Consider the following 14003-nt stretch of genomic DNA (forward strand, 5'->3'; position numbering starts at 1 on the left):
GCCTCTCTAGACTTTGTATGTGCGCTTCGAATACTGATCGCGAAGATGCTCCGCGAACGGTGAGCAACCGTACATTCAGTCGGTTGGTTACCGGGCGTGGCTGGCGAGCCTGCTAGAACTTCTCTTTCGGTATTTGTAACCTTCTGAACAAAGTTTGTTTGCTTGGGTTTTTTTTTTCAATTTTCAATTCCTTCGCATTACATACTTCTGCATAAGTGCCAAAACTTGATTTGGAAAAATGTACTTTGTGATAGTTACTTTGCAAAATGTGATCATACGGACTGTACGTTTGATCAAAAGATGTTTTGGAGAAAATTTGGTACGCAAACACTGGGAATTTATATTTTGCTGCACACGTAGCTGGATATTTTGTAGTTTGCTTGAATTAGTCATTTCCATTTGACAGGGTCATAGCATTTTATGGTTTGTCTCAGTTGTTAGCTGATGAATATGTTATCATGGAACATCAAAAAGAAATAGAAGCGTGTATACGAATTTAACGTACAGTACTAGTTTTTACATTCTGATGTTAGACAATTTCGCCCATGAGGTTGTATGCGCGTCGAAAGTGAAAGATTTAAACTTTTGCTCAAACTTTCGTAAATGAAACTTTTTACCATACTCTTATTAATTCAACAATGAAATCGGGGTCACCGTGCAAAGTTTTGGAACTAGAGAAACGAACAACCCAACATTTTGCGATATTTGAAATTCAAAATGGCCGCCATTTCTGTGTTAACTCTACGGAAACAAATAAAATTTGGATTTTCGAAAAACTACGACGGTAATTTTTTTTCCTTTCTCCAAAAGCTCTAAAATGAGCACCCACAAGTGGTAGATCAGAAAAGAATTGTAGAAGTTTGAGAGTCCGTATATTTGTCCCCAAGGCGCGTTCTACCTTTAAAATATCACCCTTTTTTACAGTTTATCGTTGTAGTCAGCGTTATACTCTACCAGCCCCTTGAATACGACGGTTACATATATCCTGTGTGGGCCAACGTTGTGGGCTGGCTGCTGGCCGCTTCTTCAATGGTTCTGATTCCTGCCGTGGCGATCTACAAAGTAGCTGTGGAGAAGGGGTCTCTTAAACAGGTAAATAAATTCATTCTATGCCCTCCTATTATCTGAGGTGTCGTGTACAATACATTCAGGTAACGTAACTTGTCTAAAATATATGTCCATTAAAATCATGCTCTCTCCGCGAGAGCAAATATTAACCCGTGTCTTCAACGCCGACGAAGAGACACGTTGCATTAAATTGTTGATAAATATTCTGAATTTATAATGACTTGATTGAAGATTATTTGCATTCTGAAACAAGTATATTCTCATATACGAACTTCACATAAATATTTTAAAGAATCGAGCATTAGATTTTCGCATTGATTATTGAGATCTTGTCTCATGACAAATAATCCAAGGGCGATGTCCAAGATTTCAGTTAAATGCTGCGCATGCCCTGTAGGTTCATATAAGATATCCCTTGTTAATGAACATTTTCTTCTCTTTACACAGAGAATCGCGCTGGCACTGACCCACGTGAACGAACGCGAGAAGGTGAAAGAGACGTGGGACGTAAAGCAATTCAAAGTGAGTAGGATTTCTATCGTGCTGGAAACATTTCCAACCGATGGTGTAACACTGGGTCCGCCCATGTGGATGTTTAGATTTAAATGAGCAAAACTCAAGATAGATGATCGGGACAGACTTAACATTATATTACCATGCCCTGCCCGTCGCATTTTGATTGGTCGAGCTGAACCACGTGACTGACCACAAATACACAGTAATGGTTTGTTTACATGCCCGTGAATATGAATAGTAAGATTAACAACTCAAAGTATCGTAACTTTACAGCTCAAACGTAAATCATAATCAATCACAAAATAAAATGGAGTACTTGTAGGTCAAGTTGAGATACTTTTTTTTGAAAACATCTCCGGATATGCCAATTTTTACAGCGCGCGTGATAGTGCGTCGCGTATTGCTCAGTTTCTGGGGCCCAGTTGTCGTTCGCTCCGGAAATTTTCGCAAATTTTGACGGTTTTCTCGGGTTCGCTGATAATATAATGGAAATAACAGACTCCGCTCTGACCATTAACGTTTATTTGTGGACGCGGGCTCGAGGAAAGCCAAATTAACGGGCTCGGCAAGCCTCGCCCGTTAATTTTTGGCTTTCCTCTCGCCCTTGCCCACAAATAAACGTTAATGGTCAGCGCGTCGCCCGTTATTTCCATAATAACACCCGTTGGTCTATTTTGTGTCTCCTTCGTTTAATTGTTTGCCCTGTAATTTATCGTTAAAGGTCGACTGAAAAATAAGCTATTTGTGAAATAATGTGTAAATGGTATGTTTACTTTAACCGGCGGCCGATGTACCAGTAGAGCTGGTTTTTTTTAAATTTGATTCTCTATTTAATTATATTTTGGCCTTGATGACTAGGCAGAAACCAAATGAGCGAAGCACAAAGTAAATGATTGGATGTCTGATGTTCACATACTATTTGCGTCAGTTTGAATGTCTGGTATCTTCACGTGTACCTGAGCTACCGACTTGATGCAAACGCAAACATTCTTTAGCGTATTGCTCGCTCATTTCAAAATGATTCCCACTTTTTATTCAAATCCTCAACATCGTTTGCCTTTTAAACCTCTGTCTGATACATGTTACTTGCTCGTCGAGGCCTAGGTGGGCCGTAAGTCTGGTTTTAAAGGTATACAGTCACCAGTAATCTAAATATGCCCATATGGTCAAAGGGGCATTCCTTGGTATTCAAAATGTCCATGTGAAGTCGCTGTTTTTAAAAAGCGGCCACCCACTTAAAATCTGTCATTGGTTAGATTTTCTCTTTCCATGGTAACTGTGGCAAAATTGGAACAGGTGACAGTATACCTTTAAGGGGCAACGCGGGTCATTCCCCTGACATATGATATGATCTGGAACACATATTGTAGGAGCTGTTCATAAATAACGCAACGGGCTCTGCAAAGTCAGTGACGAAATCAATGCATACCTTTTTATTATTCCCTTTTAGCGGAACCACTGGTTGGCGGTTTGAAGAGGAGTCATTCCTTCACAGTGCCAGATGACTTCTTAAAACCGGGACCTAAGCTGTTTGCGTTAACACGTTTTCGAGATATTCAATAAAAACGCAAAGAACAGACAATGAAATGTGGATAAATGGACTATGTAACTGAACATGAATCAAATCCGAATGGGACTAAGTTACTACACTCAGAAAGAACCAACAAGACTTCAGCTCCTGGAACTCAACTCCTTGTTAGTCTCTTAAATTTGCAAAATCTTGCCATGTAAGATTGTAATAATTGTTGCGCTCTTTTGAATATGATCCATAGCTGGTCGATTCTTTCAAGTTGCGAGTCGATATCGGTAAACAGATCATTTATATCGTCGAATTTCTGACATTCTCACAGGATTTTTACCAGAAAGAAATCCGTATTGTGAAGATAATGCGACGTCACGGCATGCATTTTGAATTAGCCAATCATCATACTGATCATCTCGGCATGTATTTTGAATTAGCCAATCATCATACTGATCGTCACGGCATGTATTTTGAATTAGCCAATCATCATACTGATCATCACGGCATGCATTTTGAATTAGCCAATCATCACACTGATTGTCAACCCATTCTCGAGCGAATTTTACCGCTCTTCACGTTTCTCGCTAACTTTCCTATTGTTATGGAAGTTATAAGAGTATGGCGAATACAGGGTTCGATTACTAGTGTAAGCCAATTATGCGGAACTTTTTCCCAGTTTTGTAAGTAGTGACTGCGCTCTTGAAAATAATTCAAAGGGACAAAAAACTGTAACTATAGGCAATACTTTTTATTACTTTTTGCTGTAGAAATCAAAATGAATTCTAATCTTGACTGTAATTCAGATTTCAGCAATAACATTGAACAGGACACACATATACACGGTGCCGACAAGTTGGAAATTAATTATTTCGACAAATTGGCTTTTTTACCCCCAAAAAGGGATGATTTTTTTACCCAAAAAGGGATTATGAAAATACATTAAAGTTACAGCTAACGGACCTTTTGTAATAATCAAAATGACGTATATTTATTTATTATTCTTCCTCTTGAAACAAACTAGACGAGTGCAAACATTCTTTTTTTTTTTTTGCTTTACACTGTGACATATGGTTTACTTTGGCTAGGACAGCTGATAATTTCCGAACAAAACAGTTTGATGAAGCAAGAAATTACCAAAATCTCCGCATGGTTATCGGAGAAACGCTTCGGTGGGACATACACTTTAATTTTTTTGAAGTTCCCTTTTTTTTCGCTGAGATGTTATTGTTTAATGCTTTGAAACCCAACGATGGCTTGCATTGGTGACGTATAGTCCGCTCGCATAGGGGCCGTTACTTCCCACTAATCGAGCTGCCCGGACAAGAGACCTCGACAAGCGAAAATGAGTGTGGTTCTAGTAAGAAACGGTTTATTTACTCATGGCCGCTAGGTTTGTTCATTTTACCCACTGGACCAACGTATCGTACTCAGAAAACAGTACACGGCAGGGCCGGTGGGTTAAAAAAATCAAAATGATGCACACCTACAGCGCAGAAAGATGACTGCATGCCCACAATGAGCAGCCAACGGGAACTTTGAAACTGCTAGCGGTCGATGTCGGGCGATATGTACAGTGACTGGTTATCGGTAGTAGACCCACCCCCCTCTGCTGTGTATGATTGACTTCAAAATCCTCACAATTTTCCAAGAACATTTTATCACCAAATATAGCAACAAAAAACAAGGCTTAGACGTCGCCAGTTGCAAACTCGCCTCTTTGACGAAGAAATCCAAACTTGTTGAAACAAACACAAAATTCATACGTGACGTTGCCCCATGAAAACTACCTCAGCTAGCATTTGATGTGATCTCACTATTTTGATACAAGCGTTTTCATATAGAATTTGGTATCCGGTACGGTATTGTTTATATACCATTGTTATGACGAGAACATTTTGTTTATTATATATTTGTAGTCATGTATATATTCCAAAAATTGTGTTTATCGTCGACGCATTTAAGCCTATATCCATATTGTAAGTTAAAATCGTATGATCTCGGATGTCATAGTGTACTTTTGAATTGATCTTATCTAGGTTTACTTTTTAGTTGTAATTAATTGATTCGGCTGCGGGAGAAAATAGTTAAAAATAAATAATAATTATAGGAGACTGCAGACCGCATAGTCTGTCTGTCTGTCTCCGCTGGAATAATGTTTATTTGAAACCTAGACTGTCTTACTTATAATGGTTTTTAAAACACTGGAATGTCGTGTTTCAGCTATTATAATAACTCATAATTCTGTGGTCTTGTGTCCAATTGTATATACGATGACGACGGGGTCAAAGGTCAGGCCCTACAAATTACTAACCAGGCTGTCATTTTCCCTCGGTTTCAGCATCGTCTGTGAAAGTGATGCGCAAGTTATAAAAAGGTTTGTGTAAACTAAAAGGAAAAATTTATAAAACCTGTTTCAGCAACTCTATAAACCACGACAGTACTTTATAACAACTTCAGGAAATCATATATCTGTTTTCTTACTCGTTTACGTTTTACACCTACACTATCTTTCAATTGTACTATGCGTCATGAGCAAATAAAAATCCACATCAATTTAGCGTCCTTATCCGATATATTAGTCTTGTTCCTACGACTGTATGTTATGTTATGTACGGGCGTTTGCGAGTGCAGTGTGGCCGCTACGGAATTCCATGCAGACGCCTTGCTGTGGGCGACTATCGCCAGGAACAGCTTTCTAAGGTCTGAGCAGCTGTATGTGACGACTTTTGAACAGAACATTATTAGCATTGTCTTGGTTAAAAGGTGATTCTGATTTGAGGAAACTTGGAGAAACTTTGGTCCTGCGAACACTTACACAGGATGGGAGGCATCGTCCGCTCGCACGCGCCCGGGAGCATCCAGCTGCCCGAACAAGAGACCTTGGCAAGCGAAGATGGGTGGGAGGGAGAAATCGAAATTATTGGAATTTCACCTGGCGACATTTGTGCACCTTTGCAAAGGTGTCGGTGAATTCATTCAGTATCCTTGGGTGCATCCAGTCACCACAACGACCGCGAGTGTGGCTTCCGAGTACGCACGAAGGGATAAATTCAGACGATGGCGCTTTTTGTTATTTCAAAATCTCGATACTCGTCCGCGTTCCACAAATTCATAACAGAGAATTAGTTTTCAATAAATCCCGGGCTCCTGGGACTGGGCATGCGCAGTTGGTATCATTTGGTCCTCGGTGAGTCACACACATCTTCACTCTGGCGGCAAGGGAGAATCCAGTATCTGTATTGTTTCAGTTTGGTCGTATAACGGGATATTTCTTGTCTCAGTAACAATTGATATTCTTTCCCCTTCCTCTGAACACGCGACAAAACTTAGCCCTGGTGTGTGAACAGAAGAAAACGGCAATTAAAGTTAGTGTTGGTTTGAGTTAAAATGTACATGATCATGGCATGTGATGAAGGTCAGTCTACGTGTACGAGACATCAGTGGACGTCGTTAATAAGAGAAAAAAATGCAGATTTCAACAACCGATAACATATACTGCAAATGAATGTAGAATCATGCTCTCATTACCATCGTCGACGAATGAGGGCAATAATTGCAGCGTCAGTTGTTTTATAAAAGAACATTTTTTATAGTTCGTACAATAAATAATTCTTTATGTCCAACTCTACACATTTCACCAGCTGTCTGATAGAATAACTAAATCATGTCTCGCCTTCTATCTTACCGGTTTCCGAGATGACGATGCTTTCCAATGACTTTCTCGCGATAACCTATTTCTACAACGCCCTCAGCGTTTAACATCTTTCTTCTCTCTCTCCTTATGCGGCTTTTCTTGGCTTTCCATACGTGTTTTCTATAGTATTGATCTTCCGCCAATCCTTTTATATCTGCAAACAACATCAACATAGCTGTCTCTTTTTCTCTTATGGTGAATCTATTTTTATTTTTCCAATTCCCCGATTACATACAACTTTATGTACTGTGCGTGCCCCTCCCCTAGTTCACGAGTTCTGAGAAAGGTGCGAAACCCACATTACATGGTAGTTGTAAACCAAGGCGATAGGCCGGAGGAGGGTTACGCGTGTATGTTATGGCGTGCGTATGAGATTTTTAACATTCCAAAGTCGCTAGGGACCAATTTTAGGAAGTTCTGATCGAAATGACTTTAAACTTGGGAATAATACATTTTATCGTATGTGTTTAGAGACGGAATGTGTGCAAATCTTGAGATTTCGACCAACAGACTATATTTTCCGGCCAAAATCACATACTAAAAATAATGTAGTATTCCGGCTGCTAGACAAAACTTTATTCAAGGTAAATGGTCAGCTGATGTAAACTAGCATTGAAGCTCGTGTAACAACCACTAATTCAAAATTATGAAATTTCAATAATATTTTTCTTCAAAAATCTAATATAAAAATCCAGCAATTTATTTTTACATGTTACGGATATTCTTAAATGTAACTTAGATATATCAAATTATTTTATCTAGAGTACGGTGTCTCTTACGACCGATCAGTGATAATAACTCTTTCTGAATAAGTAGAACAAAGACAAAAATTTTAAGTTTAGAATTTGAAATTTTATCTTTTTTAAGTGTATGTTTTGTTGGGAAAATGTCATTTTTTCAGTCACGTGACCCATCTGTCAACTTGTCGCACTTTATACCTGTAATAATTTAACAAAAGGAACAAGATGACCTAATTTCAATCAAATCTGACAATAACTCTCGAAATAATACAGTGTTGTTTTATTCAGGCATGTTTGAGTACAGCGACAAATAATTATACTTGCGTACTTTTCATATGTTTTTCGTCAGTGACAACACAACTGATGAACTGCAGGACATTTTGGGAAAGATGAACAAGGTAGCCAACCTAAAACCCCTGACCCGAGGTTTTTCTACACAGTGAAGGCAAAATGAGATGGAAGTTGTCTATGGTTGACCATTTTTAGACACCTTTGAATAAGTCGAACTGCTCGTTTGCAACAATATTGGTGAAAAAGGGGTGAAAAGATAGCGATAATGTCCCTTTAATACACAATAGTTGTATCTCCATTTTCTGAAGTATTGAAGTAGCCTATTTGATTGAACTGAGACCGCACTTGATGTTGTCAAAATCACTCGGAAGCTATGCGCTTACCTCTCATGCCAATGATAACGACGCACATATTGTACATACTCATCCGTTTTTCACAAGACGGACACTAAGTCTCAATTTTTTTGCTCACTTTCGATAGATCATAGTAAAACATGACACAATGCCTCAAATAGACAGACAATTAATATACATCCGAACACAACAAGGCATACTTACCATCTATTTGTATGACGTATTTGAGTTTTGGCCTTTTATTGAAACAAGTTGGGACGTTTTTTGCGACGCTGTACGGAGAGATAACAAAGAATATAAACGAATACAAATAATGTAATATAAGTTAAGCTGTGCTCCCTTCAAAGGACCGTGTTGATAATTGAAGACGTGAAATACCTGTTCCTTCCTCCCTCCCCCAGAGGTCACGTGACAACGGTGACATTGAGTATTGTGGGTTGTTGGTGGTAGGACGGGGTCTGCACAAAAACTTCCGATTCAACTTACCCCATGCTTTGGCCTCTTCGGAAGAGAACGGAACGGTCGCCTGAATGTACAAGGACGGACGCCAACTCTCTTGATGCGCAGAGGCACACGGAGCCGGGGTCGTGGTTTAAGCAGTGATGCATTGTTGTTCGTTGCCATGGTAGTTGAGTAGTAGCTGGGTGGCGGGACTGTGCTCTCTTCAACTGGCTTACTCGGTGATGGTTTAAGCAGTGATGCATCGTTCGTTGCGATGGTAGTCAAGTTGTTGCTGGGTGGCGGGACTGTGGTCTCTTCAACTGGCTTATTCGCCAAAGTGCGCCTCCTACTGGCAGCGGGTTCAATCCTTGCAAAGGACGAACAAAATCCGTTCGACAGTGATCTAATACAGTTTAGAAAAGCGTGAATTGCTTTGTCCTCATCTGTATTTCCCCTCTTCAGGGACAAGAGCCCAACAAAATGTTTAAGCGTTGGTGCCAAGAAGTGGATATTGCTAACTGGGTTGCTGATGGTCCGTTCAGCCCATTGAATTAGCTTCCGTCGGGTGATTTTGGCAAATTTTGAGTTTGTTGATCCTGCAATATATGGACAATTTTAATGTGTAGCCTCAATCAACAGGCCAAAGTCATTTTATTTTTGCATAGAGAGAGAGAGAGAGAGAGAGAGAGAGAGAGAGAGAGAGAGAGAGAGAGAGAGAGAGAGAGAGAGAGAGAGAGAGAGAGAGTGGCTATATTTAAGTCTTGAAAGTTCTTCTGTGTAAGTCATTCACACTCTATTTTGCTGAGTACATACATCTTGAAATACAACTTCGAGTAGTTTTTAGACTAAGATGTTATACCAGGCAAGAATACTGAAAATAAATTTGCGTGTTGCCAAGGATTATCGCGGTGAATTGTTAATCTAGCTAATTGTGAATACTTACTAATTAAGGCATTAATTATTAATTTAATAATTTTGTATAAAGGAAACTTCAAACAATTCCCTATGACATCAAGAATAAAAATCAAGGTCAATCGTACAAAATTTTGTTCCAGAGAGACAAATGTCATAATGTTTACCGGCGATCGAAATTCAAAATAACCGCCACCCGATGTTAACTCTCATGGGGAAAATGAAAGTTTCTATTTTGCAAAAAATGCGCATGTGATTACTGTTTTACCCCGTAACCTTCAAAGTGAGCCCCAACACGTAGCCCACACGTAGTTGTAAAAGTGTGAGCGTCCGAATCCCAAAAATCTGTGTCCCGAGGCGCATTCTACCTTTAAGGTAATATGCACCTCGAAAGTGAAAGACTTAAACTTTTGCTCTAACTTTCCTCAAGGAATCTTTCAATCATTCTCTTTCAAAATCAAGAATAAAAATAGGGGGTCACCGTGCAAATTTTGGTACTAGAGAAACAAATTACCCAAGATTTACCGATATTAGAAATTCAAAATGGCCGCCATCCATGTGTTAACTCTATGGAGAAAAATAAAAAATTTCTAATTTCGAAAAACTAAGCCGGTGAAAAGTTTTCTTTCACCAAGAGCTTTAAAATGAACTCCCACATGTGGTATATCAGAAGAGAATTGTAAAAGTTTGAGAGTCCGAATGTCTGTCCCCGAGGTGCGTTCTACCTTAAAGACAAAAGCGTGACGGAAGACAAGGTGGCAGCTCCGTCTGCCATCGCCGGGCAGAAAAGTCATAGCAACATGATAGTAAATAAGTAAAGTAAACACAAGATATGCGAGAGATGCTTACATCTAACAGCAATCGGAACGATCTAATGAGAGGAATTAAAAACTTTACTGTAATGCATCTAGAAAGATATCAACGTCATCCTTTGCCTTCCAGTACAGCTCACTGGGCTTGACATTTACCCATAAAATCATCGGCTCTGTTTTGTTATGTATAAGTACAACCTTCAAAGTGCAACAATACAAAGTGGAACGCATTTATCAATGAAGACAAATAATATTTCAATTGCATCACATAGGACTGAATAAAAACCCACTGAATACCTTATTTTCAAAATTGTGTATTTCACTCTGGAAATGATACTTGATCTTCCGCGCTGATCTTTTTTTTCCATGCATTGGCGTAAGTGTGCGCCCTCAACGGGTCAGTTGAAGAAAAGGTACCCTTTCTGTGACCTCTCCATAAAGAACAGGAATACTGCGCAGATCAGCTGAGTCAAAGACCAAAGGCTAGACACTTCGTTCTTGAATATGCGGCTCAAACACTCGAAAAGAACGTAATATAGAACTCACCGGGACAGCAGCAAACCGCACTGTCTAAGAAGTGAAACTTGTCACTATCGACAACCTTGTTCTTCGCTAAATTTCTGGTGACGAAGCCATACTCGGTCCGGAACTTGTCGCCATGATATATACAGTGTGCTGTCAACGGTGACATCATAGTCGATGTGCAGACCAAGCTCAGTGATTAGGATAGTGTCAGGTTCATCTGCACCCAGTAGTGAAAACTAGACGTTGTACACCACACACGATGTACTGTATATCATGAACTGGACTAGATTCGCGCCTGCAATAGGTTGTCATTGTACTCTGATGCAACAAATTGTACTGAGTCAGCGTAAATATTCAGTGAACCAATCAAATGTGTGTACGTACATAAAAGCGCTGATCGGTGACGTAGTGTAGAACACGTTAGAATGTTCTAGGCGTTCACACAGGGTTCAATCTGTGATTCTTGTTTGCTTTCAGGGTTCAGCATTTTACTCCACTTGCGTAATTTGCCTTCTCACAGTAGGGAATAATTGATGTGTTTGACTTCGGAAATTTGGAAAGAGAGAATTTCTTTAAGCGTCAATTACGAGGTTTGAACTTTGCATTTTGTCTATCTGTCTCCCCATTTTAAAACAATTACATAAAGAGGGGCCCGGGGGGTTAAACTATTTTGTCAAACCCTGCATTTCAGTGTTATTTTTGAATTAGCATAAATCATATCCTTCATCCATAATCTCCAATTATTTGTAATGATAGCGGAAATCCTGGTCATCGCACTTTCCTATTAATACCCTACCCAGATCACTGGGATTTGTTTCCATCATAATAACACCAGGATAATGCAAAGTACATATCATTGTAAGGGACTGGTCAGTTTCTTCAGCCTGGGGGGGGGCGGTGGATTCATGGGGGGGGGTCACCCTGTTTTGACTTTGGTGATAGGGGGGGGTCACCATGTTTTTGAAATGCCCAATAGGGGGGGGTCAGTGTGTTTTTGAATTTTGACACAGGCTCATCATTGCCTAAAATGCTAGTGTCAGCCACAAAATTCATCATTCAGTTGTATTTTTCGGCGCGCCCTTCGGGCGCGTAACTTTAATAATCAGTCATATTTTTCAGCACGCCCAACTTTAACATATCAAGCATACATACATCAGAGATATCTGTATGTTCAATATTTTTCAGCGTGCTCTTCAAGCTCATTACTTTAATATATCATACATCTTTCAGCATGCCCTTCAGGTGCATGACTTTAATATACAAGGCATATATATCAGAGATATCAGGATGTTTCATATTTTTTGGCGCGCCCTTCGGGTGCCATACTTTCAGAGATATCTTGATGTTTGCTAAGTGAAAGTGTACCATTATGAAATCTGCATTTCATATGAAAAGGATGACAAATTCCTGATACTTTTCTGTTCTCTCTGTGAGAATTCAGTATGAGAAAGCAACATGCACAAATATTTCACAATATATATTTGATACAGTGACTTATTTTAGAGATAGAAAAATGACAAGATATCTTTCCTTCTCATTGATGCAATTATTTTCCTTTGTTTCATAGGTTTTCTGTAGAAAGATGCTTTTTTATGAACAAAATAACAGTTAAAAAAGGCAGTTTTTGTCATTATTAGCTGTGCTTTTATGGTTTCAATGTTACACAAGAAAAGGTCCTCTCAGACACTGTACACATCAGATTTGGCTAAAAAAGCTCTCTATGGCTCCTCAGTAGATTTAATTGGATGGTTGGCAAGTCTTAACACCCATCAAAGTTTTTGATTCACTGCTTTTTCCTCTTTGATATTAATGATTGACATCCATTTATGTACAACAGTTCAGGACATCTGGTTAAGCAGAGAAAGTGTGAAATACATTCACAGCTCATTCAAAATACAGCTCATTCAAAATGTACTGTATTTAAACTTTAAGATTGACACTTTGAAATTCCTATCTTACAACTGACATGTCAACAATTTCACTAAAACATAGAATGACTATTTAAAATATAAATATATGTAAAATGTAAAATATAATATATATATATATATATATATATATATATATATATATATATATATATATATATATATATATATAATTTATGTCCATCTTTTGTTTTACCTTTGTCACGCCCGGGGGGGGGTCACCCTGTTTTAGAAATTTGGAATAGGGGGGTCACCCTGTTTTCAAAATTTGGAATAGGGGGGGGGGTCAGCCACTTTTTGACGTCGGCAAAAAATAATCCACCGGCCCCCCCAGGCCGAAGAAACTGACCAGTCCCTAACGTCTTGGCTTAAAACTTAAAACGTAGTGAGTAAATGCGTTTTGAATAGCTCCTCTGGATTACGCATTATATTTCATTATGTTGTATTACATATTACACTTCATGTCATACTTGAAGGATGTATGCGCACTACTGGACCGTCGGGATTAGTCTCTTCCAACAGGAATCTTGTAAGAATTGTAGAAGTGTGTAGAACACACACAGTCCCCAGGAGGTCAGCTATTTATTGTAACGTACATAATATTGGGAGAAACCTCATTTACATATTTTACCCACAGATACGCTGTCTGTTCCACAAATTTCCGTACAGAAATTACAGGAAGAATTTGAAGGCATTTACAGCTTTTAATTTTATTACGTACTTTTAGTGACGTGAAAGACAATAGTAGTCTAACCGGTAGTTTGTGAAATACTCTCCAAAAGCTATCGCTTTCGAATTCTATATTTCATTACATTATTACATTACATCAGGTGCCTCTTCAATCATTTTTACGACCATGTAACACGTAATATGCGCATCGAAACCGAAAGTTTTAAAGTTATTCCCGAAATTTCTTCAAGACAACTTACAATCATACTCTTACCGAATCAAAAATGAAAATCACAGGTCATCGTGCGAAGTTTGGTACTAGACAAACAAATTACCTGAATTTTACCGATCAGATGTTGAGTAAGATTTAAAATGAATACCACCCCCGAGTAAACTCTACGAGAAAAGATTGAATTTTCAATTTTCAAAAATCTTGACCGTGAGAAGTTGACTTACTCCAAGAGCTTAGTAACCTTCAAAATAAGCTCACAAAAGCAGTGGACCAGAAAAGGGTTGTAATAATTTGAGAGTT

At 38.9% G+C, this 14003-nt stretch overlaps 2 protein-coding genes across 7 annotated transcripts in view; one reads left to right on the plus strand and one right to left on the minus strand.

Annotated features, from left to right (window-relative positions):
- The window catches only part of LOC139147943 (sodium-dependent noradrenaline transporter-like), a 51579-nt gene extending 45911 nt beyond the window's left edge, over positions 1-5668 (plus strand). For all 6 annotated transcript variants that reach the window (XM_070719181.1, XM_070719182.1, XM_070719183.1 and 3 more), the window contains exons 12-14: positions 925-1092; positions 1516-1590; positions 3035-5668. In XM_070719181.1, coding sequence (XP_070575282.1) covers positions 925-1092; positions 1516-1590; positions 3035-3058 — 267 coding nt within the window. In that variant the 3' untranslated portion in view covers positions 3059-5668. The remainder of the gene's footprint in view (positions 1-924; positions 1093-1515; positions 1591-3034) is intronic.
- Positions 3836-11279, minus strand: LOC139147944 (uncharacterized). The gene is made up of 5 exons (XM_070719184.1): positions 10896-11279; positions 8671-9221; positions 8389-8456; positions 6792-6954; positions 3836-6438 (listed from the first exon to the last, which is right to left on the minus strand). Exons 1-3 carry the CDS (start codon positions 11041-11043, stop codon positions 8424-8426), a joined length of 732 nt encoding a protein of 243 aa, XP_070575285.1. The 5' UTR covers positions 11044-11279; the 3' UTR covers positions 3836-6438; positions 6792-6954; positions 8389-8423.
- Positions 11280-14003: the final 2724 nt, after the last annotated feature.

The sequence above is a fragment of the Ptychodera flava genome, chromosome 13 (assembly GCF_041260155.1).
Source record: "Ptychodera flava strain L36383 chromosome 13, AS_Pfla_20210202, whole genome shotgun sequence".
Lineage (NCBI taxonomy): Eukaryota > Metazoa > Hemichordata > Enteropneusta > Ptychoderidae > Ptychodera > Ptychodera flava.

Coding starts and splice junctions, on each gene's coding strand:
- LOC139147944 (XM_070719184.1), bottom strand. CDS start 11,043: ATGATGTCACCGTTGACAGCACACTGTATATATCATGGCGACAAGTTC. Junction 9,222..10,895: donor TGCGGTTTGCTGCTGTCCCG/GTGAGTTCTATA, acceptor CATATATTGCAG/GATCAACAAACTCAAAATTT. Junction 8,457..8,670: donor CGAAGAGGCCAAAGCATGGG/GTAAGTTGAATC, acceptor CTCTCCGTACAG/CGTCGCAAAAAACGTCCCAA.